The 26673-nt window shown below is 50.4% G+C and overlaps 1 protein-coding gene across 1 annotated transcript in view; it reads left to right on the plus strand.

Annotated features, from left to right (window-relative positions):
• The window catches only part of FBXO28 (F-box protein 28), a 162404-nt gene that overhangs the window by 81590 nt on the left and 54141 nt on the right, over window positions 1-26673 (plus strand). The window contains exon 3 of the mRNA XM_086927964.1: window positions 25524-25662. Coding sequence (XP_086784090.1) covers window positions 25524-25662 — 139 coding nt within the window. The remainder of the gene's footprint in view (window positions 1-25523; window positions 25663-26673) is intronic.

Consider the following 26673-nt stretch of genomic DNA (forward strand, 5'->3'; position numbering starts at 1 on the left):
GGGGGGGTTGTAGTAACTCAGGGCTTTGTGCCCTTATTTAAACCCTCCCCAGCTGCTTGCCAACTCGCCCTTCCCCCCCCGATTGGAGGGGGGCGCCCAGACTTGCATGCAGAAGACAGCATTATACTGGCCTGGGTTCTCATCAAGTATTTTACCAGAAAAGTCCCAGCAATGGTTCAGTTTTTCACCCTACTAGTCTCCTCTGTGCACAACCCTCACCCAACCTCACTCACCCACACACCCTCACTCACCCTTACACTCTCACCCACCCCCCCCTCCTCTTCCCGGCGATTCCTCATTCCTTCTTCTCATTGCAAGTGGGGGGGGGTTGTGGTAACTCAGGGCTTTGTGCCCTTATTTAAACCCTCCCCAGCTGCTTGCCAACTCGCCCCCCCCCGCCCCCCCCCACCGATTGGAGGGGGGCACCCAGACTTGCACGCAGAAGACAGCATTATACTGGCCTGGGTTCTCATCAAGTATTTTACCAGAAAAGTCCCAGCAATGGCTCAGTTTTTCACCCTACTCGTCTCCTCTGTGCACAACCCTCACTCACCCACACACCCTCACTCACCCTTACACCCTCACCCACCCTCACATATCCCACTCTCACACACCCTCACACCGCCTCAACCTCACACCCCCTCACCCTCACTCACCCTCTCACCCTCACTCACCCTCTCACCCTCACACACCCTCTCACCCTCACACACCCTCTCACCCTCACACACCCTCACACACCCTCTCACACCCTCTCACCCTCACACACCCTCTCACCCTCACACACCCCCTCACCCTCTCACCCTCACACCCCCTCACCCTCACACCCCCTCACCCTCACACCCCCTCACCCTCACACCTTCTCACCCTCACACCCCCTCACCCTCCCTCACTTACCCTCACACACCATCACACACCCGCTCACCTCACCCTATCACCCTCACACATCCTCACTCACCCTCACACCTCACCCTCACACACCATCACTCACCATCACACCCTCATCCTCACACACCCTCACACACCCTCACACCCCCTCACCCCCCTCACCCACACATCCCCACACCCTCACACACTGTCACACCCTCATCCTTACACGCCCTCACTCACCCTCAAACCCTCACCCTCACAATACTCAAACTCCACCCTACAACTCCACCCTACAACTCCACCCTACAACTCCACCCTACCACTCCACCCTACACCTCCACCCTCCAACTCCACCCTCCACCTCCACCCTCCAACTCCACCCTCCAACTCCACCCTCCATCTCCACCCTCCAACTCCACCCTCCAACTCCACGCTCCAACTCCACGCTCCAACTCCACCCTCCAACTCCACCCTCCAACTCCACCCTCCAACTCCACCCTCCAACTCCACCCTCCAACTCCACGCTCCAACTCCACGCTCCAACTCCACGCTCCAACTCCACCCTCCAACTCCACCCTCCAACTCCACCCTCCAACTCCACCCTCCAACTCCACCCTCCAACTCCACCCTCCAACTCCACGCTCCAACTCCACGCTCCAACTCCACGCTCCAACTCCACCCTCCACCTCCACCCTCCAACTCCACCCTCCAACTCCACCCTCCAACTCCACGCTCCAACTCCACGCTCCAACTCCACCCTCCAACTCCACCCTCCAACTCCACCCTCCAACTCCACCCTCCAACTCCACCCTCCAACTCCACCCTCCAACTCCACCCTCCAACTCCACCCTCCAACTCCACCCTCCAACTCCACCCTCCAACTCCACCCTCCAACTCCACGCTCCAACTCCACGCTCCAACTCCACGCTCCAACTCCACGCTCCAACTCCACCCTCCAACTCCACCCTCCAACTCCACCCTCCAACTCCACCCTCCAACTCCACCCTCCAACTCCACCCTCCAACTCCACCCTCCAACTCCACCCTCCAACTCCACCCTCCAACTCCACGCTCCAACTCCACGCTCCAACCCCACGCTCCAACCCCACGCTCCAAATACACCCCTCAACGCCACAGCACCACTCAACGCCACAGCACCACTCAACGCCACAGCACCACTCAACGCCACAGCACCACTCAACGCCACAGCACCACTCAACGCCACAGCACCACTCAACGCCACAGCACCACTCAACGCCACCGCATCACTCAACGCCACAGCACCACTCAACGCCACAGCACCACTCAACGCCACAGCACCACTCAACGCCACAGCACCACTCAACGCCTCAGCACCACTCAACGCCACAGCACCACTCAACGCCACAGCACCACTCAACGCCACAGCACCACTCAACGCCACAGCATCACTCAACGCCACAGCATCACTCAACGCCACAGCATCACTCAACGCCACAGCATCACTCAACGCCACAGCATCACTCAACGCCACAGCATCACTCAACGCAACAGCACCACTTAACGCCACAGCATCACTCAGCACCACTGAAGGCCACAGCATCACTCAGCACCACTAAAGGCCACAGCATCACTCAGCACCACTGAAGGCCACAGCATCACTCTTTGCAACCAATCAACAACAACTGGTTCTAATATGTTCTCTTAATGTTTTAAGCTTTATTAGAAATGTTACAAAATAATGTTAATATTTCACTTCTGTTCTTGGATTTTCATCACAGTAAAATACACTGAACATAATCTTCCCATAAGTTATTTACAAAAGTTTAAGCTATTGCCATTATACATTACAATAACTTTTATTTAAGTATTAATTATTAAAACAAATAAAAGCCATTGTGGGAGAGGTGTGGCGCCACGGCCAGGGTGACTGATGCTGGAACCTGGGGATCACGGTTCGATCCCCAGCTCCGTCGGCAGGTTAGCCCAGCACCATGTGACTCTGGGCAATAGCTTGCTTAATCTTCCCGACGGCCCCCAGCGCCTAGAGACCCTTACGGGTGATTGTGCGCTTTACAAATGTGTATTATTATTATTATTATATTATTTGTAATATTAATACTTCAAAGGCATGTAAATACAACACATATTGCATTAGAATGCTATAGGTGTCACGTTTGCAAAAGTTAAAAATATTGGCATTGTAAATGACAAAGCTAGTAATTTCCCTACTTTCAATACCAACACATAAATAAAATATTTGTCATTTGCAATACCAATACCTCAAACTTTCCTAATGCGAGACCTATTGCATTGCAAATGCTTGTTTTCGAAGCAGTGAAAAAACATTCCCTGTGTTCAATCGCATTAAGTGCCGGTAGTAAGAAAGGCGAATAATCAGTTGTGGCTCTACGCATGCAAGGTAGAGTTGGCCTAGATAGAACATTGAGGTGCAGCTGGGCCAAGCCTATAAAATGTGAATGTTTAACCATCACCGAAGGTCCAAGTCAGGTAAAATACTACATTACATGAAAGCAAAGGCGGCGGAAGGTGTTCCGGATAAGAACAGGCGGACGGCTTCTTTGTGCTTTGAAACAAAAACAAGTTACTGAAGATCAACAGGTCTCTGTGGCAGATGGAATCCTCAGTAGATAGGAGCTGAGAAGGATTGGACTGGGAAGAGGGTCTGGGGTGTTCTCCAGTATTGAATCTTTCATAGATTCACATGCTTGTATCTTCCCCATCATCATGGTGGGAGTCTCCCGGTAAAAAGAATAACCATAGCAGTAGATGAAAAAACTGCCTGGAAACCATATAGGAACATAACATTAGGCAACCTCTCCTCCTCATTATGTGGTCCAAACCACAGCTAATCAGCTGCCAGCCCCAAGATACACCATCCCCAGCAGAGCCACCATACCTCAGATTTCCAACCGCCTTCATGTGAGGAGTCTCCCTGAGCTTTGCTCAGTTTATCCTTTGCTGAAATTTTGACCTTCTACAGTTGGAAGTGAGGTACTGATTTTCCATCTTATTTCTTTCAAAACGTCTGAAGGCTCTAAAAAGAGACTTTTCAGATCTTGCAGATCCTGTGGAAAAGCCAGATTATTTTTTGAAGACCCACATAAGGAATGTTTGTACTGCTTGTCCCCCAAGCATGTTGCAAAGGACTGCAAACATTGTCGTACTTTCTCTGCAAAAACTCTCAAGGACAGAGAAGCACGCCTGTTACTATGGTTTCAAAAGAAGAAAACCACAGACTGAGTCTGATGGAGATGCTAAAGGACATTCCTCTAGAAAACACGAGAGAGTCCTCTGAGGAGAAAGGAGATCAAAAAAGACAAAAACCAGGAAAAATTATAGAAGGTAAATCTTCTTCTTCTCTTCCTCAAACTCCTCACAAATCTTCCTTGGAGAAGAAGACTCCGTCGTCATTGCCACCGTCGAAAACTAAGAAAATTCCTGTCAGGTAGCCAACAAAGGCGTCACCGACTCCTACGACGATCTCGTTGACGACGACTACCATCTCGACGACGACTGCGTCGTCGACAGCGATTACGACGACTCCGTCGACGGTGAGTGTTAGACCATCGTCGACATCTACGTCGACAACGATGCCGTTGGCGATCCCGTCGACGAGCAAGTCGTCGACGGTGACAGTTTTTAGATAGACGACGACGAAATCTTCAACCTTCATCTCAATTAAAAGAATTACCCCTTTGACGGGCTCGTCGACGGGCAAGAAAGCTGAATTTTTAACACCTAAAATTTCTCCTCTTCTTCCATCCACTATTCTGGATTGTCAGGAATCTGAGGATGAAGGTCCTAATGGAGCAGCCTATAGCCCCTCTCAACTACACATTAAAAGACAGGAATCCGGGGGGCGTGGCTAGCAGCCAAGCATGGCGGCCGCTTAGTGTGAGAGCTCCCGAGGGCACTGCAGCATTTCCAAAATCCGTCACACTTATCCGCCTTCTAGCGCGCCTGAAGCGGCTGCGTTCGGGTCCGGGACACAAGCGGTGTCACCGGTCCAAGTTTCGAAGCAATCGGAGCACCGGAGCCAGAGCTGCACCGAGTGGCGAGTTGGGGCCTACAACCGAGGGTGAAGCACCGGCCTCGCGTGAGAGCCGGACCCCGACGGCAGTGCGGCAGGGCCGGCCGGAAAAGTGATCGCACCCCGGTGCCTCTCGGGGAGATCGGATCATACATACAGCTACTGGCGGAGTCCTCCGGTGGCAGCCGGGCAGCCACGAAACCCAAGCAGGACCTGAACAGTCCGACGGTCAGTGCAACCCCGACTTTGGCAGCGCGACGCGGATACAACACCATACAGCGCACCCCCTCCCCCCCCCTCACCCCCAAATGAAAGCATAGCTGGCGCAGTATTACTACAGGGGGCAGAGGAGGTCGCCGCAAAGGAACGAGGCAGCAGTGGGCCCGCGCGGTGCGTCAGGACAGAAGCCAGGTAGAAGGTGCCCCGGGGGGACGGCGCAACGCCGGACGTATACGCGGGATCACAGGGGGAACCCCCAGGCCCGCCACCAGCAGCGTCGAAACAGCAGAAGTACCCTAACACGCAGCGGCCGGTCCAGTGCACGAGACACGGTGCAGGGCAGACCATCGTGGGAGGGCAACAGTGCCCGCTCCGTCCCGGCAGGAGGCCACCAAGAGCACAAACACGACACACGTCAGCGGCCCCCAGGGCTCTCACACCAACATCCAGTGAGACCCAATGCTGCCTGGCTGATTCCGCCTATCGAAACTTTCAATTGACCCACAGGAAGCGGTCAACTGGGGCACTTCTCTGGCGCTCGCAGGACCCAACACCATGGCGGGGAAAGGCCTCAGGAGCGGATCCACGCAAGCCAAACTGGACAAATTCGCATACGGACACCAGGGCCAACAGCAAACTACAGGGAGACCCTCCACAAGCCATGCCCAGGAAGCAGAAAAGACGACGAAAATTACGCTAGAGGACATCATGAAAACGCTCTCAGAAGTTAAAACCACAGTGGGCGCCATCTCCTCAGAAGTATCTCTGCTGCGAGCGGACTTTCATAAAATGGCGGAGAGGGTGTCGCAGGTGGAAGTGGTCACTAAATCGCTCGTAGAAGACACCTCAGAGCTCCAACTGGCCATGGAAAAGATGCAGAAAGTTACCAAACTCCTGCATGACAAGCTGGACGACCAGGAAGGGCGTTCACGCCGCAACAACGTCCGTATCCTTGGGCTTCCAGAGACGGAGGGGAAGGGGGCCATGGACCTCTATGTTGAAGACCTCATCAAGAACAAGCTCCAGCCCAAGGGCCTATCACACTTCTTTTCGGTGGAAAGGGCGCACAGGGTCCCGGGGGGCCCACCCAGGACGGGGACGGCTCCGAGACCGGTGCTAGCCCGGCTCTTCAACTTCAGGGACAGGGACGCAATATTGCAGGCAGCAAGGAATTCACCACCAGTACGGATTCAAAACGCAACCTTGGCGTTCTTCCCGGACTACACGGCAGAGGTGGCTAGACGACGCAAGTCCTTCACGGAGGTTAAGAAAGCACTGCGCGACAGAGAACTGCCGTATTCCATGATGTTCCCAGCTAAACTGCGAATAGTGGCCGAGGGGAAGACCTGGTTTTTTGACACGCCAGAGGGTGCTCAAGAATGGCTGGAGGGCTGGCGACCAGCGGGGCGACGGCAACGCTCGCAACAAGACCGGCAACGACACCGCACTGAACAGACACCGTCCAGTCAGTCCTCCCACCGACCGCACCAGGGAGGCGAAACGGAAGTGGAATCGGACCTTGAGAGAGATCCACTGGACTCTGGACAAGTGGCTCCGGTGTGACATTTCACTGCTTTACTTTTTCATGACTGTGTGGGCCGCGGGACCGTGGCTCGGACGTAGCTGAGTAGGGTGGGCACAGGCAGTGCCCGGAGGGGACTCACCAACCCTACGTGCAAGTAAGATGTTTAGGGGGGGGATGAAGCACTCTGCACAGTTGGGGAAGCGGGCGGGAGTTTGTCCGTGGAGCAGGGTAGCAGGGTGGGGGGATGGGTTTGAAGTTTATTTGTTGAAATGTTTACTTTGGTTTGTAGTCATCGTTCACCACCTATACAGCAATATCACCCTGACGTTAGCACGTCTCCTGCACAGTGCGACGCTAGTCGACGCATGGGCCCTGCCGCAGCACACGTTGTGTGCAAGACTCCTTCAACAGCATGATGGCCAGGCCACCTAATCACACACCCACTGAGGAACCCCCCGCGGCCGGGAGGATTCCCCCGCTGCGCATACTGACATGGAATGTCCGGGGACTGGGTGACAAAATCAAGAGAGGATTGGTCCTTCAAGCCGTGAAGCGGCAAAACCCGGATGTGGTCCTCCTACAGGAAACCCACCTCACGGGATCCACCTGCAAAGCCCTAGACAGACGGGGGTACACAATGGTAGTCCACGCCGACTTCACTACTGGCTCCAGGGGTACAGGCATACTGGTGAGAAGATCTTCCCCCCTTATGGTGTCCAGCCACGTGGCAGACGACCAGGGTCGCTACGCCGCAATACACGGCCAGTGGGAGGGCAGGGCCCTGAACGTGATCTCAGTATATATTCCCCCAGCCCTACACTCGGTAGCCTTACCAGCACTAGGCAAATTCCTTCTTGGTCTCCCTGAGGGCGACATGATTGTTGGGGGGGACTTTAACGCAGTCATGGATCCACTTCAGGACACTTTCCCCACCAGAGCCAGACCACGAGGTGCTACACCACTGTCAGACTTTGCGGAAGCCCTAGGCCTTATAGACCTCGGGCGGGAAGTACACGCTGAAGCCACCCCCTACACTTACTACTCAGCGGTGCATAACAGCTTATCCCGGATAGATTACTTCATGACACTGGGGTTGGGGATGGATATGGTGGAGAGGGTGGACACACTACCCAGGGGGATCTCGGACCACTCTCCAATCGTCTTGTCGCTGACCACCGGAGGGAAACGGAATGCCCGACTATACCGAATCTACCCCAATTTCCTGAAAGTCCCCAAGATTCGAAAGAAACTCAAATTGGCGACGTCACTATATTTTGCTGAGAACAAGGGCACAGTAGAGTCGCCCTCCATCTTATGGGAGGCGTACAAAACTGTCCTCAGGGGGGCGGCCATTGCAGCTATCACAGGACACAAACGAGACTCACGAAAGGAACTCACGGATCTGGAACTTGCACTAGATACGGCCAATAACGCTCATATGTCAGACCCCTCCCCGGCCACGACACACACACTCATGCTCCGGCAACAACAGTACCTAGCCCACCTCAGAACGACGGAGAAGGGATACATCGCAAACACTCGGCATAGGATCTATGATGTGGGCGACAAAGCGGGACGAATGCTAGCGTGGTTGGACAGGAGAGGGACTGGAGTGAGGGGTATACATAGGCTCAACACGAGGGATGGGCAGACACTGGTACGCCCGGAAGACATAGTGGGCGAACTAGCTCGACACTATCAGGAAATCTATACACCGGGAAGGAGGGTCACACGACAAATGGCAACGGCAACGCTTGCAGACATTTCCATCCCCAGCATTACACAGGAAGATAGGGACACCCTAGAACTAGACCCGACGGGGGAAGAAATCCAGCTAGCGATCATGGCATTACAGTCAGGTAAAGCACTGGGCCCTAACGGGATACCGGTGGAGTGGTACAAGTCCGCGGCTGCGGACCTCAGTGCCCCATTACTGGACATGTATCTGGAGAGTAGGGACAAACTAGAGCTGCCACTGGATCAACGCACGGCAACGATTGTAGCAATACCCAAACCCGGGAAACCACCGACAGAATGCACATCATACCGCCCGATCTCATTACTGAACATCGAAGCCAAAATACTAGCTAAACTTCTGGCTACCCGATTGCTGCCCCACCTCAGTACTCTAATCCACCCTGACCAGTCGGGCTTCATGCCCCACCGGAGCACGGCGTTAAATCTTAGACGAGTCCACGGAGTGTTGGCCCGTGCACACCTCCTCACGGAACAGGCAGTAATCCTCTCCCTCGACGCCAAAATGGCGTTCGATTTAGTAGAGTGGGAATACCTCTTCATGGTACTGGAACGCATGGGTTTTGGGCCAAAATACATACGGTGGATACGGCTGCTCTACACAAACCCCGTGGCACAAGTGGTGGCCAATGGCCACACGTCGCCGAGATTCCCTCTGGGCAGGGGGACCAGACAAGGCTGCCCCCTGTCCCCCCTGCTCTTCGCGCTCGTACTTGAGCCCTTGGCCATCCAAATCAGATCGACACCTCTATTCGCGGGCATCATGTGGGAGGAGGGGTGGGAGGACAAAGTCTCGCTATACGCGGACGATATGCTCATATACATGACCGCGCCCGAGACCGGCATCCCAGCCCTACTAGACCTTTGTGACACGCATGGGCGCACATCGGGCTACACACTCAACTGGGCGAAATCCACCATATACACCTTAAAAGGCCCGGAGCCGAGATTACAGGAGAGCTGTCCAATGCTTAAGACGTCAGCCTCCTTCAAGTACCTAGGCATTGTCGTCGCGAGCGGGGAAGCGGACTTTTTCGTGATCAACCTGAAACCACCCATGGATCGCCTGCGCGCGGATGTTAGGCACTGGGCGAACCTCCCCCTGACCCTACTGGGCAGAGCGGCCTTGTACAAGATGATGGCCCTCCCTAGGCTCCTTTACGTGCTGGAAAATACTCCTCACCTGGTACCACAGCGTTACTTCCAACAGATTGTGGCGCTGGTCGCGGTCCTACTCTGGGACACAGGACCGGCGCGCATAGCATACGACAAGCTGGTAAAGAGCTGGTACGAAGGTGGCATAGCACTCCCCAACATCCAGCTATATTACTGGGCGGCCCAACTCAAGATAATAAACCACTGGATCCACGCCCCGAAGAACGACCCGGCATACCGGGCAGACTGGTCGCAACTTGGGACGGTCTGCATGCTGTCCGTGCTATACAATAAGTCACAACTGAAGGACCTGATCGGTCCGACCAAGCACACGGCGGCGCTGTGGCACATGGCGCAGGCCCGTCTGGGGTGGACAGGCCGACTCACTAAAATGACGCCCTTGTGGGACACGAAAGCGTTGGGGAACCTAAGAGACTGTAAGGGGTTCGAGCGGTGGGACTCCATAGGCATATCTACGATAGGGGACCTCTGGGACAATGGCACAGTATTACCATTCACACACTTACAACAGCAATACAACCTCGGACCCACAGAAACATTTAGGTACGTCCAGATAAGGCATGCATTACTGCAGGCAATCCCTGCCGGCACCACATTACCAGATTCCTCCCCTTTGGAAGATAGATTACTAACCGAATACATGCTCCAAAGCGCCACCTCCCTTACATACAAAAAGTTGATCAACAATCTCAAAGACCCGACACTAAAGCTCAAAGGGAAATGGGAGGGGGAACTAGGTGAGACAGATGAATTCGAATGGAATGAGGCCCTGTCCTCCCCGAAAGAGGTGGGAATCTCTAGTAGGCTTAGACTGGTGCAGCTTAAAATCCTACACCGTATCTATTACACCAGGACACTGCTACACCAAATACAAAGAGCACCACACCCCTTCTGTTTACGAGGCTGCGGGGAGGAAGGGACACTATTCCACACGCTATGGGAATGCCCGCAAATACGCGAATTCTGGAGGCAGGTGCTCCGGTCCATCTCCCAGGCCCTCAAACTCTCCGTTCTACCCGAACCACGTAAATGCCTTCTAAACATCTGGGACCCAAATGACCTGGGTAGGTATGAACTGATTTGGGCGTCACTGGCATTAACAGTGGCTAAACGGGATATAGCACAAAAATGGGGGGCGCCGGAAGTGCCCACCGCCAGTAGGTGGGCCAAGAACATGGACATTATAATGGTGACAGAGAGAGCGGTGTATGTGCTTCGAGCGGCGCCCCGAAAATGGAACAAGGTATGGGCGGCATGGAACATGTACAGAGGGGAGCTTTGTGAGCCCTTGCCAGAGGGAGAGGAATCAGACTCTGAAGGGGAGGAGGAGTGAATGATCTGTTGCGGGGAGAGAGACTTGGACATATGACACGGCTGCATGGGCGGCGATGAACTGGCCATTTAATGCACTACAGGGTGCAGCGCAGGGTATCACGTACTATGGGACACGTCCAAGGGTTACGATGACACATGGTTGGGGGGGTATGTTGGGAAGTTTGTTCTTACGGGTAACTTGGAAGAAAATGTAACCATCACTGAAGCTTGAGGGAAGGGCTACCGAGGGTCCGCGCTATACGACCGGATGTTATGTGTTGAAAGCCTATGAGAGACCCATGATGTAGCAGAAACTATGTATTAATTTCAAAAATGTAGCCAGTGCACTACTGCACAGATAACTTGTACAAAATGCGTAATTGCCGATTGGATGTATGCAATTGTTTAACCACTATTCCTTCCCAACAATAAAAGTCTATAAAAAAAAAAAAAAAAGACAGGAATCCGAGGATGATGATTTTCAGGAGGTTCAAGAACAATTTTCCTTTAAAGAACGGCCACTACACGGTTCAAAGCATTATGAATCATTCCATTAGGCATATAATTATGAAGAGGAGGAAGAAGTGAGTCCCAATATTCAAGAAGAGGCTGTGTTGGTGCCTTTATCCTTAATTTCTGATTTGAGGCACATGATTGACAGTTAGTATCAACGTTTTCCAGAGGATAACGCTCCAGCCTTAGCTCCTACAAATATTCCTCAGACTGTAGCTGAAACACTAATGGTTCAATCTCCGCCTCCAGTGCAAAGAATAGACACCCCGAAAATAGTAACTATTCGGGATGACCTAATGGAAAGTGATCATAAAGACCAAGCAGAAGAAGGAGAGATTCCCCATGATGACATTGTTGGGGATGAATGGGACTAATACAATGTTCCAACTTCGCCTTCGTCCCCATTACCTCAGGCGAGTTCTCCACCAGAAGACATAGCCAGTTTCCATGATCTAATTGAAAAAGCCGCAAAGAGATTTGAACTTACAATGCCTGTGAAAGAAAGTGAATGTTTTCTTTGATTTTTCCCTTTCAGGCTATGCATTTTATCCTAAACCCTTCCTCCACGATCTCCTTCACTGGAATCTTGATCTACAGACCCCCTGGCCCCAGGTCCGCTTTTAGTCAAGGACTCCTCAAGATCCTGGAACCTTACATTGATAGACCCAATCTAACCATTCTTGGGGATTTTAATTTCCATCTGGGAAATTCCAACTCCCCCGATACTGTCCATCTGATGGACTCCCTAGCTTCCTGTGGCCTGCCGCAGTTAGTGGCTAGTCCAACCCATCTAGCTGGGCACACTCTGGATGGTGTATTCACCAATGATCCCCGACTTCAGACCGGCTCTCCCCTCCCTCTGTCCTGTTCGGACCACCTGGCCATCCCCCTTGAATTCGTTTTTTCCCTCCCCACTGGGTCCCAGTCAGATCACAGCAAGTGGGAACTGAGGAGGAATTTCAGGGAGATAAACAATGGCACTCTTACGCCCTTCCTATCCAGACTTAAGCCCCTGCCAAGAGGGGATAACGATGCTGTGGCTCTTGAACTCTCTAATAGCTTGGCGGAGGCCGTCGAATCCCTTGCGCCAGCCTTGCAACACTACTCTGCCAGGAAGCGGCCTTCGGCCTCCTGGTTCCCGGACTCCCTTAGGACCCTCAGACAAGGATGCAGGAAGCAAGAAAGACTATGGAGGTCACACTTGGACCCCATAGAGAAGGATAAACACAAAATCCTCCTCAATGGCTATAAAGCTGCAGTGCTGGCAGAAAAGAAGGCGCACTACTCCAAACTAACTGCCTCACTAAATTCCCCTAGGGACCTGTTCAAAATAGTCAACACCCTATCCCTCCCCCAGTCACCTGACCCTATAGTAGCTTCCCAAGATCTGTGTGATCAGATTTCCACATTTTTCCATACTAAGATCTTGGATATCTACACAGACATGGAAGCTCTTAATCTCAACCCTGCAACCTCTGCCCTTCCTGCCGTGACTCTGGAAAATCAGGTGCCCGATCCTCACTATCGCCTTACCCATTTTCCTCCTCTCACTACCGACCATCTTAGCCTGCTTCTGGACAAGCTTAAGTCCGGATCCCCGCTTGACCCCTGCCCCCTGAAAATTCTTAAAGAATGTAGGCAGGTAATTTTGCCCCCCTTGTGGAGGTCATGAATCTGGCCATTTCAGAAGGGGTTTATCCCCTTACTTGGAAAATGGTAATCGTCAAGCCCCTACTGAAAAAACCTACTCTGGACCCCGGGATATTAAAAAAAACTTCCGTCCCATTTCCCTTCTCCCTGCCCCTGCTAAGCTCTTGGAGGCACACCTTAACCACCATCTGAGTGCCTTCCTCGACAGCTCCAGCTCCCTGGATCCCTCCCAGCACGGTTTTCGTAGGGTACACAGTACTGAGTCGGCGCTTACTGTGGTTGTCGACAACATCCGGGCCAAGGTCGACAGCGGCCAGACCACTTTACTGGTGCTGTTAGACCTTACGGCGGCTTTCGACACCCTGTCTCCTACTATTCTGGCTAGCCGACTCAGTAAGCTGGGTGTTGATGGTCCCGCACTCAGCCTTCTTACATCCTTCCTTGACCATCTGAAGCAAAGGGTTAAGCTGGGCGATTTCATCTTGCCAATCAAGCCTGTGAAGTGTGGGGTCCCCCAGGGCTCCTCCTTGAGCCTGACGCTTTTTAACGTCTACGTGGCCCCACTCGCCAGGCTTGTAAGATCCTTTGGACTAAAAGTTCTTTCCTACACCGACGACACACAGGTCATGGTCTCCATATCACAATCTGTGAACATAACAGCTCTTAACTTTAAAAACTGTATGGAGGCGGTTGCTGACTGGATGGGTAAGAACTTCCTCAAGTTGAATGGGGAAAAAACTGAGGTCCTGGAGGCAAAAATGAGACCTGGTCAATGGACTGGTGGCCCCCTGCCCTTGGTGCTTGCCCCACGCCATCCTCCTCTGCCCGCAACCTGGGTGTCATTTTGGACACCACTCTTTCTCTTAATAGACAAATCAGCAGGACAGTATCCACCTGCTGTGGTGCCCTAAGGATTTTAAGAAAAATCACTCATTATCTCTCCCCAGAAGCACGCAAACAGGTCATAGTGGCCCTTATAGCCTCCAGGTTAGACTACTGCAATGCACTATATCTAGGCATTAACAACGGTTTGGTCCAACGCCTTCAGATTGTGCAAAATGCAGCTGCCCGGTTTGTTGTGGATGCCCCGAAACACTCATCAGCCTCGGCCATCAGGAAAAACCTGCATTGGCTCCCCATGCAGGCAAGGATAAACGTTAAGGCTCTCTGCCTTACGCACCGTGCCCTGAACTGGACTGGGCCCGAAGACATTCCCTCACTTGTGTCCCACTATATCCCCGGTAGGGCAATTTGCTCCTCCAACAAAAATCTGTTGGTTGTTCCCCGAATATCCAAGGCCAGATGGGGCAGAAGGGCCTTCCGCTTCCTCGCACCCAGACTTTGGAACACGCTCCCTGATGACCTTAAGGGTCTTGCGTCCCATGCCCTCTTCCGCAAAGCACTCAAGACCTGGCTATTTCAAGAAGCATACCTGTAACTTACCCCTTGCCTGCCTCTGATCACACAGTTGCACCCTCTCCCAGCACTTTGATGCCTATGGGTTTAGTTGCGCTCTATAAATTCAACTTCATTCATTCATTCATTCATGATGTTAAAGAATAGGATCCACCGGAAGATCTTTCCGAGCATGTGCAGGGTGTTGAGACATGATGACGAGATGGCGTTGACTTGCTTGGTCATCGTGAGAGAGGAGTCCAGGATGAATCCCAGGTTGCGTGCGTGGTCCTAGGGTGTCACGCGGAGCCCAGAGCTGAGGGCCACCAGGACTCGTCCCAGGCGGATGGGGATTGTCCGAGGATGAGGACCTCCATTTTGTCTGTGTTCAGCTTCAGGCGGCTGAGCTTCATCCAGTCTGCGACGTCTTTCATTCCTTCCTGTAGGTTAGTTTTGGCGGCGGCTGGGTCTTTGGTGAGGGAGAGTATCAGTTGGGTGTCGTCTGCGTAGGAGATGATGTTGATGTTGTGTTTGCGTGCGATGGCGGCGAGGGGGCTCATGTAGATGTTGAAGAGGGTTGGGCTGAGTGAGGAGCTTTGGGGTACGCCACAGATGATATCGGTGGCTTCTGAGCGGAAGGGAGGGAGGCGGACTCTCTGGGTTGTGTCGGAGAGGAACGAGGTGATCCAATCCAGGGCCTTTCCTTGGATCCCAGTGTTGAAGAGGCGGGTTGTTAGGGTGCGATGGCATACAGTATCGAAGGCTGCCGAGAGGCCCAGGAGGATGAGGGCGGTCGTTCCTCCGTTGTCATCAGGGTCCTGATGTCGTCGGTGGCCGCGATGAGGGCCGTCTCGGTGCTGTGCATGGAGCTTTTCCAAAAATTAGGTCTTCGGATAAACAGAGAAAAGTCTTTCCTTACTCTGACAGTCACTCCAATTCCTCGGGCACTGTTAAATACTGAGGAAGCTAAAGCAATTCCCTCGGAGGAACGCATAAGAAAGATTTTAAATTTGACCGCATCAATGGATCTTCAAATCTTTGCTGGGAATGATGTCATCATGCATCCTATTGATTCCCAACTGCCGGTTGCACATGAGACCACTGCAAGAATCCCTAGACAAGCAATGGGTTCAAGCCCTAGGTTCATTTGAGGACAAACTCATCATCGTCACGATCAAACGTGCAATGTCCTGGTGGGGTATCAGGAGCAACTTGACAAAGGGCCTCTTTTTCGAGCCTCAATCTCCCAGTTACGTCATGACATCAGATGCTTCATTACAGAGTTGGGGAGCGCACCTGCAAGACCTACAGATTAAAGGTCATTGGTCATCTCAGGAGGCAACACTGCACATCAATCTTTTGGAATTGAAAGCAGTTTTCCTGGGTCTTCAAGCCTTTCTTCCCAGAATTCGTGGCTCGTACGTCCTAGTGAGGACCGACAGTACAACAATGTTTTATCTTCTAAAACAAGGTAGCACGAAGTCAAAGCCCCTGTCTTCTCAAGCCCAGAAAATTCGGAATTGGCTTTTACATCACAACATTACTCTGCAGGTAGAGCATGTCCCTGGAGTGGACAACACAAGGGCAGATTAATTAAGCAGATCTTCTTCCATATGCCCCGAATGGTAACGGAATCAAGACCAACTTCTTCGAATATTCAACCTATGGGGCAAGCCGAATTTGGACTTGTTTGAGAATCGAAGCAACAAGAAATGCAAACATTTCGCAAGCAGATTCCGACAAAAAGGTTCAAGGGGAAATGCTCTACATCTTCACTGGACAGGGATGTTCGCATATGCATTCCCCCCATTCCCTCTAATTCCAAAGATATTGAGAAAAATGAGATCAGAACCATGCCACTTAATTTTGTTGTTATGTTATGTTATGTTACAGCGTTCTTTTATAGCGCACGGCTACTCGAAAAGAGTGTCCCGGCGCTTTCCACCTGCATCTCAGAATAAAAATAACACAACACAGCAAAAGAATGAGAAAAAGAACTGAAACTGAAGCAATAAGAATAGCCTAAAGATTAAAAAGCCAGGTCTTCAGGCTCTTCCTGAACTGGAACAAATTGACAGTGCTGCGCAGCGAAAGAGGAAGCGAGTTCCACAGCTGTGGGGCTTTGCAGCTGAAAGAGCGCCCTCCCGTGCGGGCCTTCCTCACCCGAGGGACCACCGCTTTGTAAAGGGATTCCGAGCGCAAGGAGCGGACTGGTCGATAGAAGGCTAGTCTCCGCCGCAGGTATCCAGCCCCTGATCCAAACAGGGCTTTGTGCATCAGAGTCAGGGATTTAAACTGGATCCGCTTCCGGACAGGCAGCCAATGTAGCGCCTGAAGCAGCCCGGAAGCTCGGGCTCGTCTACGCAGGCCAAAGATAGCCCGGGCGGCAGAGTTCTGTACCACCTGTAGGCGCTGAACTAGGTAATCAGGGAGGCCAAGAAAGAGGGCATTAGCATAATCAAGCCTCGAACCGACGAGAGCCTGCACAGTAATACGTCTGTGCTCCTCAGACAGCAGGGGCAGGAATTTACGGAGCATTTTAAAAATTCCATAACAGGTGCCAGCCAGACCCAGAATGTGTGTTCGCAGCGATAGCTGGTTGTCCAGCTTGACACCCAGGTTTTTAGCCACCAAGGAAGACTGTGCAGGAGGGCTCATGTCGGACGGCCACCAATGCTGCCACTCCGGATCGACACCGCAACCAAAAAACAGAACCTCGGACTTGCTCGAGTTGGCCCTTAGACTGTTCCGTTGGAACCAGTCAAAGACCAATGTAAGACAGTCCCGAATTCTCCCTCCATCAAACTCCTGGTCTTTCCCGCATGTGAAGAGGAGTTGCGTGTCGTCGGCGTAAGAGATGATCTGGGCCCCATATGCTTCCACCAAGGCCGCCAAAGGGGACATAAAGATGTTAAACAACGTGGGGCTCAACACAGATCCCTGTGGAACCCCAACTCCCAATGGCGGCATCTCGGCAGAGCTCTGGGAAACCCAGACCGTCTGGCGTCGGCCTTCAAGGAAGGATGTAAACCACCTGAGCGCCGTCCCCCTAAGGCCGATGTCATAAAGCCTCGCTAAGAGCGCCCTGTGGGGGACGGTGTCGAAGGCCGCCGATAGATCTAACATGACCAGCATCACCCTCCCGCCGACATCAAGAGTCTCCCTGATGATTTCAGTGACCTCTAGCAATGCCGTTTCCGTACTAAAATTAGGACGGAAACCGGATTGAGATGGATGGAGCAGATTGTTAGCTTCCAGAAAGCGCGACAGGACACCGTGGACGTGTTTTTCCGTGATCTTCGTGAGGGCCGGAAGAAGTGAAATTGGCCTATAATTGGCCAGAACCTCGACGTCGAGACCCGATTTCTTTAGGAGGGGGATCACCATCGCTCTCTTCCAAGAGCTGGGGACCCTCCCCTCCCTCAGCGAGGCGTTGAGGATGGGATTAACCAGCGGATTCACCACCTCCGCCATCCCAGCCAAAAATTTGGCGGGGCAGGGGTCAAGTGGCGAGCCCGATTTCAAATTGGCCAACAGCTGCCTGGACACATCGCTGGAAACAGCAGGAAAATCAGACAGCACCGCCGTCGGTGTGAGCGGAAATCCGCACCCAGCCCCGGTGACGCCGCTTCCATCCTCCGGTCCTTCCACAAAGGAGGCCTGAATCGCCTTGATCTTATTAGTGAAGAAGCCGGCCAGATCACCTGCCCATGTATCTGAAGAAACTAGAGGGGGCGATTGGGAACTAGGGGTCGTGAACTCCTTCACAATGGTGAAGATCTCCTTACAGGAGTTCGCGGATGCCTCGATCCTCCTAGCCAAATAGTCCCTCTTAGCTCCCAGAATGTCCCGATGGTAGGCCTTCACCACCGCCTTGTAGGCGAGTTTAGCCTCCCCATCATACAAACGTCGCCAGGCCCTCTCGGTCACCTTACATTGGCTGCGAGCCACACGAAGAGCCTCCGTAAACCACGGTGCAGATTGCCGTGCCACCGTGGATCGGAGGGCTACCTTGGGGGCCAGATCGTCCAGCCTATCAATGAGCCACCGCTGCAGAGCCTCAGTGTCGCTATCCAGATCACCTGAAAGATGGCATGGGTGATCCAGAAGCGCCTGTTCCAGCATGTCAGGTGTCACTCTGTGCAGCGCTCTCGAGGCCGGTCTAGACAAGACCGAGGCGCTGTTATCCGGCCGCGCACTCTCCAGCACCGAAAATCTGATCAGCCTGTGATCGGACCAGAGCACCGGCAGGGTGTCAACCTCCGTAAGAGGGACAGACGAAAACACCTGATCCAGGGTATGCCCCTTCTCATGGGTTGGCCCCGACACGAACGGTAACAATCCCAGTGGAGATGTAATATCCAACAGTTTGACCGCATCCGAGTCATCCGCTACGTCAAGGTGGAAGTTGAAATCACCAGCCATGACGCAGTGCTGTGAGGTCAGCACCAACTCAGAGACAGCTGTCTGCAGATCTTCCAGGAAGGAACCCAAAGGGCCTGGTGGCCTGTAGACCAGCAACCCCTTCAGGGCCTGGCCCGGGGACAGTCTGAGCGTGAAGGCGAGCGACTCAGCGCTCCCGATGGAATTAAGAGGAAGAACTGAGCAGGAAACGCTCTTTTTCACCACTACCGCCACTCCCCCGCCTCTACCCTTCACTCTATCCTGCCGGAAGATATTGTACGCCGGAGGAATGGCTGAGAAGACATCCGGATTGGAAGCCTCTCCCAACCAGGTTTCGGTAAGTAGCAGGCAAAGGGGATTTTCCCTAACAAGGAGATCGTAAATATGCAGGGCATGGCAGCCTACCGACCTTGTATTCAGCAGCAAACAAAGATGCTGTGCGCCAGCCGTAGCAGGGCGAGGAACATTAACATGGGTCCAGAAAGGCGTCCAGCCACAACACGGACAATGGCGTTTACCCTTAAATCGCCCCGGGAAAACGGAACGGCAGGAGCTAGAGAGGCCCCGCAAATCCCGCAACATCGCAGAGGTATAACAGATCATCTCAGCCAGTGTGTCACCGGACCAGCGTCCCCCGCCGCCCCGTCGCCTCCGGGACGCTGACGGGCGCAGACGGGCAGGACTCCGGCACGACTCAGGCTAAGCGAAGGCGTCCACCTGCGCGTCACGCTGCGCGTGAGGGAGCGACTTTAAATAGGCTCTCCAATCAGCCCTGAGCGTGCGAGTCCACTCCAAGATGGCGGCCGCCGCTGGCTGAGGTGTCCCAAACAAAGATGGCGCCCAAAATGACCCCCAGGACCCGGACCCACCGAAATGGTGGTGCTTGGCAGGCAGAAAATGCCGTTTTTTAAATGCAGGTAAGGGGAGAGAGGGGCGCAGGCTACAGGCAAGCAGGCTAAAAGCAGGGAAAAATCGAACAGAAAAACGAACCTAAATACAAAAACCAGGCAGCATTAAAATACTCTGCGCTAGTATCAGCGCGAGTGCAGCGATGTGGTAGATGGTCTGACCAGCACCGCGCTAAAGCCCGCCTTAAATAGGCTCTCCAATCAGCCCTGAGCGTGCGAGTCCGCTCCAAGATGGCGGCCGCCGCTGGCTGAGGTGTCCCAAACAAAGATGGCGCCCAAAATGACCCCCAGGACCCGGACCCACCGAAATGGTGGTGCTTGGCAGGCAGAAAATGCCGTTTTTTAAATGCAGGTAAGGGGAGAGAGGGGCGCAGGCTACAGGCAAGCAGGCTAAAAGCAGGGAAAAATCGAACAGAAAAACGAACCTAAATACAAAAACCAGGCAGCATTAAAATACTCTGCGCTAGTATCAGCGCGAGTGCAGCGATGTGGTAGATGGTCTGACCAGCACCGCGCTAAAGCCCGCCTTAAATAGGCTCTCCAATCAGCCCTGAGCGTGCGAGTCCGCTCCAAGATGGCGGCCGCCGCTGGCTGAGGTGTCCCAAACAAAGATGGCGCCCAAAATGACCCCCAGGACCCGGACCCACCGAAATGGTGGTGCTTGGCAGGCAGAAAATGCCGTTTTTTAAATGCAGGTAAGGGGAGAGAGGGGCGCAGGCTACAGGCAAGCAGGCTAAAAGCAGGGAAAAATCGAACAGAAAAACGAACCTAAATACAAAAACCAGGCAGCATTAAAATACTCTGCGCTAGTATCAGCGCGAGTGCAGCGATGTGGTAGATGGTCTGACCAGCACCGCGCTAAAGCCCGCCTTAAATAGGCTCTCCAATCAGCCCTGAGCGTGCGAGTCCGCTCCAAGATGGCGGCCGCCGCTGGCTGAGGTGTCCCAAACAAAGATGGCGCCCAAAATGACCCCCAGGACCCGGACCCACCGAAATGGTGGTGCTTGGCAGGCAGAAAATGCCGTTTTTTAAATGCAGGTAAGGGGAGAGAGGGGCGCAGGCTACAGGCAAGCAGGCTAAAAGCAGGGAAAAATCGAACAGAAAAACGAACCTAAATACAAAAACCAGGCAGCATTAAAATACTCTGCGCTAGTATCAGCGCGAGTGCAGCGATGTGGTAGATGGTCTGACCAGCACCGCGCTAAAGCCCGCCTTAAATAGGCTCTCCAATCAGCCCTGAGCGTGCGAGTCCGCTCCAAGATGGCGGCCGCCGCTGGCTGAGGTGTCCCAAACAAAGATGGCGCCCAAAATGACCCCCAGGACCCGGACCCACCGAAATGGTGGTGCTTGGCAGGCAGAAAATGCCGTTTTTTAAATGCAGGTAAGGGGAGAGAGGGGCGCAGGCTACAGGCAAGCAGGCTAAAAGCAGGGAAAAATCGAACAGAAAAACGAACCTAAATACAAAAACCAGGCAGCATTAAAATACTCTGCGCTAGTATCAGCGCGAGTGCAGCGATGTGGTAGATGGTCTGACCAGCAATTTAATAGCCCCGAATTGGCCGAGACAGTTTTGGTACACAGAGCTTCTCCAATTGTCTGTGGAACCCAGAATACAATTTCCAATAGTTCAGAATTTAATTTCCATGAATCAAGGCCAAGTTCTTCACCCACAATTAAACTCTCTAAGATTGTCAGCTTGGAACTTTAGGAACATGAATTTTAATCACTAGATATTCCTCAAAAATGTTGTGAAATACTGGCAAGTTGTACAGCAATCTCTACTAACAAGACATATACAGCAAAATGGAAGAGGTTTTGTTACTGGTATGCGTCAAATAATGTACATCCTTTTAATTCTTCTCCAGAGCAGATTCTTCCATATCTACTTCAACTAGCCAAATCTGGACTTTCTCATACTTCAATAAAAATTCATTTTGCGGCAATCTCCAGATACCACAAATCTGCAGACTGTCCGTCGCTTTGGTCTCAAAGGCTGATTAAAGAATTCCTAAAAGGTTTATTCAGGAAGTTTCCTCCAATTAAACATCCACTGCCTCCTTCCCATCGCAACACGGTTTTGTCTCAGCTCATGAGAGCTCCTTTCAAACCAATTCACAAAGCTGAGTTGCAGTTTATTTCATGCGCTATACAAGTACAAAAAACAAAGTAGCCTTACTTCTTGCTCTCACTTCAGCAAGGAGAGTCAGCGAGATCCAAGACTTCTCCATTCTGTAGCCATTCCTACAGTTCAGGCAAGATAAGGTCATTCTCAGAACACATCCAAGGTTATCCCTAAAATTCCTTCACCTTTTCATCTCAGTGAACCTGTGATCTTGCCTACATATTTCAGGGACCCTTCCACTACAGCAGAAAAGTCTCTACACACTTTGGACATTAGGAGATGTCTAAAATCTTGGAGAAGACAAAGTAATTTCGTAAATCGAATCAATTGTTCGTAGCTTATTCGGGACCCAGGAAAGGTTTAGCCCTTTCAAGAACCTCCATTTCCAGATGGATTGCATCCGCCATTGTCTTCTGTCCTGAAAAAGCTGGAAAGTCCTTGTGCACAAGAGTGCGTTCTCATTCTACTCGAAAAATTGCAACTTCAGCAGCATTACTGGCAGGTGTCTCGCTTCTAGACATTTGCAGAGCAGCAACTTGGTCAAATGTGCACACATTTACCAGACATTATTGTCTGGACACAGAGTGGAAAGCAGATTCAGCAGTGGGTCAAGCAGTTCTGCTGCACCTGTTTCACTAAGGTACTTGTTTGTTTTTCTCTTTATAGTTCGTAAATTATGTAATTGTGAACGTATATATATATATATATATATATATATATATATATATATATATATATATATATATATATATATATAGATATATATATATATAGATATATATAGGAAAGTCGACACTTGAAGGCAATGGAAGGACGACAGCGGACCCAGGAGTTGAAGGTGCAATTTTCTTTATTAGTGCATAAACCCCCGCACCTCAGCCATGACGCGTTTCGAGCCTACCTTGGCCCTTGATCACATGACACGCTATGGAGTGTGAATTACAAATTTAAAGTGGCAGTGCATGTCGTATTTTGAAACGTCATCATGGAAATAGACAAAATGACTATCCCAATTCACACAGTATGTCTTTGTCAACCCAACATCAGTACATAGCATAATTATAATGATGCTGCAAACATTATACATATGTGGATGGTGGTATTGATACCAAATTAAATCCATTGAATAGAAGCTAAAATAGCAATTAAAACCATGTAGAACATTGGTACATGTGAAAAATGCCAAACTTTGTGTGGTTGATGCTTGACCATAATAACTGTAAAATACAGATGCTGTAAATAAATAGATGTTGAAATTCATAACGAAAGTCAGAAAAATTATTGCTAAAAATAGCAGTTTACCTCTACAATAGATACTGACACATGAAATAACTGTAAAATACATTTGCAATTGATGTATGATCTGATAGATATTTCTCAATAATTAGGATCAGAGGCAAAGACCCTGCTGGTAACCGAATTATGATGTCCAAGGCGACATGCAAAGCTGTGCAATACAATATTAAAAAGAAAAATATGTGCAAACCGTGCATATATATAAAGTGTAGAACAAATCACTATTTAAAAATGTCAATAAATAGTAAAATTGTTAAAAAGTGTAACTCAGTGATAGATAAAATTGATTATAATCCATAAAATCAATTTATCAAAAAAGTAGAAAAACAAAGCAGTCATTTGATATACGCTAAAAAAGACGACAGATAGGAATGTAAAACTTGAAATTCTATTAAGACTGATCAACTATCGATAGAAGGTATAAACAATAGTTTAAAGACAGGTATGAAGGTCCTCCCATGAATTCAATCCATTTGGATGTTTACTGTCTAGATTGAGGATATAGTAAGTTTCTAATTTACGCAGTATTCCTTCCCTGTCGCCACCTCTTCTGAGGGGCATAACTGCATCAACCACATAGTACTGAAGTAATTGCAGGTCTCTATTGTGACAGTCGTTAAAATGTCTTGCGACGGGATACGCCTCATCACAATGTGTGATGGCCCTCATGTGTTGAAGCACTCTCTTGTGGACTGGAAGTTTAGTACTTCCTATGTACTTAAGTCCACAAGGGCACTCCAAGACATAAATCGCAAATTCGGTCTTGCAAGTAAGATACTTTGAAATGGCAATCTGTCTATCAGAGAACGGGGAATTATATGATTTTTTGTTGACCCCGTGCTTGCAGGCTTTACACGTCATGCATTTGTAAAAGCCTGTGCGGCTGCTGAGCCAGTCGGTCTTGGCCAAGACCTCTGGACTGCTGCTGACCAGGCTATTCTGCATTGATCCAGATTTTCTGTAGGTTATCATTGGTGATTTCAAGGATCCCATATTTAACACTGGGTCATTTTGAATTAACGGCCAGTGTTTTCCCATGATTTTTCTAATCGCCTGATGCTGTTTACTGTAGGTGACTATTAGGCGAATGGTATCATCATGATTCTCTGGTAGGTTACCTTGTCTCATAGCCTTTGTAATAAGCGCTTCATTTCTAGGTAGGGCCTGTGTACGTTTAATAGCTGTCATAATGGTTTTATCATTATAGCCCCTCGCTAGAAAGCGCAAACGGCACCCGCCTGAGCCTCCTCCATGTCTTGAACTTTACTGCAAATGCGTTTGATACGCAGCATCTCCCCGTAGGGGATGCTGTGAATCAAATGGCGGGGATGGTTACTGGACGCATGCAGTAGAGTGTTGCCTGCTGTTGCTTTACGATGTAGTCTAGTATGGATTGTTAGTTGATCAATAAAGACTTCGACATCTAGAAAGTTGACAGAGGACTTGCTTATGTTGGAGGTAAATTTTAAGTTTAAGGAGTTGGCATTCAGATTATCAATAAATGTAATGGCCAAACTCTCCTCCCCTCTCCAAATCAAGAACAAATCATCAATGTATCTGTAAATGCAAACAACATTATATATATATATATATATATATATATATATATATATATATATATATATATACACACACACACACATTTTCAATTGTAAAGAGCTGTTTCAAAATTCTTAAGTCCTTTCTTAAAAAAAAAAAAAGAGGCATAGCGGAGCCCTGAGACAAAGGGGTCTAGCCTAGAAACGCTCTTTAGAATAAGGACTGCTATCTATTCTGATACAAGCATGTGAAACTATGAAAGATTCAATACTGAAGAAAAAACTAGTTACCTGTACACTACGGTTATCCAGTATTATCTTTCATAGATTCACATGCGGCCCGCCCTCCTCCCTGTTTCTTCTTGGGTAGACCACCTTTATCTCTGGTTTCTTTCGTAGCTAACTCTTGGGCTGTTGGAAATCTGAAGTATGGTGGCTCTGCTGGGGATGGTGTGTCTTGGGCCTGGCAGCTGATTGGCTGTGGTTTGGACCACATAATGAGGAGGAGAGGTTGCCTAACGTTATGTTCCTATATGGTTTCCAAGCAGTTTTTTCATCTACTGCTATGGTTATTCTTTTTACCGGGAGACCCCCACCATTACGATGGGGAAGATGCAAGCATGTGAATCTATGAAAGATAATACTGGATAACCATAGTGTACAGGTATAAGTAACTAGTTTTTCCATGGAGAAGTAATCCCTCTTAAGACTCCACCTTTCTTCTTTGGGGTTAATTGTACTATTTTACATATGTTTCACACATGCATGGCGACACGAGGCAACCATTTTCTGTGTGTTTCTATTTTCAGGCGAGAGTCGGAAAGGAGGAACCACTCCTTAGCCCGCCACGCCGACATCCTCGCTGCAGTAGAAACCAGGCTCTCCTTGTTGAACATGACCTTCATGAAGTATGTGGATTCCAACCTGTGCTGCTTCATTCCTGGGAAGGTAAAACCAGAGGGCGAAGATAAGCCCTTTCATTGTGCTAGCGTTGTCTTGGAATTAGTGCCCTATGTATGAATTGTTTGGTACTTTTGGAGGCAGTAGCTTAATATGTCAAGCACCCCAATGATTAAATAATGTTTGTAAATTGTCTTGTTCTGGTGCCTTGCTCTTCAACAAGCCCTTTGTATAACTTCCAACACATTATGTTTGTCAGCCACAGTCCATCTATTTTTCCACATAAGTGCCTATTATGTATTCTGTTTTCTTCACTTTCTTAATTTGGCATTTACTTTGTGCAAGAAAACCCTGCAATTCGGTTTTTCAAGAAGCAAGAGACGCACAACTGGCATGGGGGTGTGTAAGCAGCCTCACACCTGTTATCACTTGCATCACAGCTGCCTTATGCCTGCTGATATACAGCGTGGCAATATGGTTCTTTTTCAGTATTCTCGGTCCCTGTTTTAAAGGCATCCTTTCTCTTTTCCTTCTCACTGCCCTCCTTGTCCTATTGGTTATTTTGCTAGTAGCATTTGTACCAGGCTTGATGCAGCAAGCCACCTCACCCCCTTTGTTCACAGAGCCTTGGCACCAGTTCGACCAGGCATTTCAATAGTCACAATAGAGCTTGGGCTGCAGCATGATAGAGAGCACAGATATGTTCATGTGCTTTGGCTCCCCAAGGTCATGATATGAAACTTTTTATACTGGCAGCACTAACAGGTCTGCACTTCATACAGAACTCCAAAGGCATGTGGCCTTGACCATGAACTGCTTTTTCAATGCTAGTGGACTTTTTGAATAGAGTATAGACACACGCCCTCACTGCAAAAAACAAATATTAAAGTGGAGTCATGCATAGGCCTTTGAAAAATAACGAGTTTTAAAACCCAAAAAAGCACTGAAGTTCATCAGTAATGCGTAAATGACAATTGCGTAACACGCACCGCTGTAGATCTCAGTGATGTAGTGTGTGATGTCATAAGCAGTGCATCATACAATACCCAAAGTAACAGT

This window comes from Lissotriton vulgaris, chromosome 6 (genome assembly GCF_964263255.1).
Source record: "Lissotriton vulgaris chromosome 6, aLisVul1.2, whole genome shotgun sequence".
Lineage (NCBI taxonomy): Eukaryota > Metazoa > Chordata > Amphibia > Caudata > Salamandridae > Lissotriton > Lissotriton vulgaris.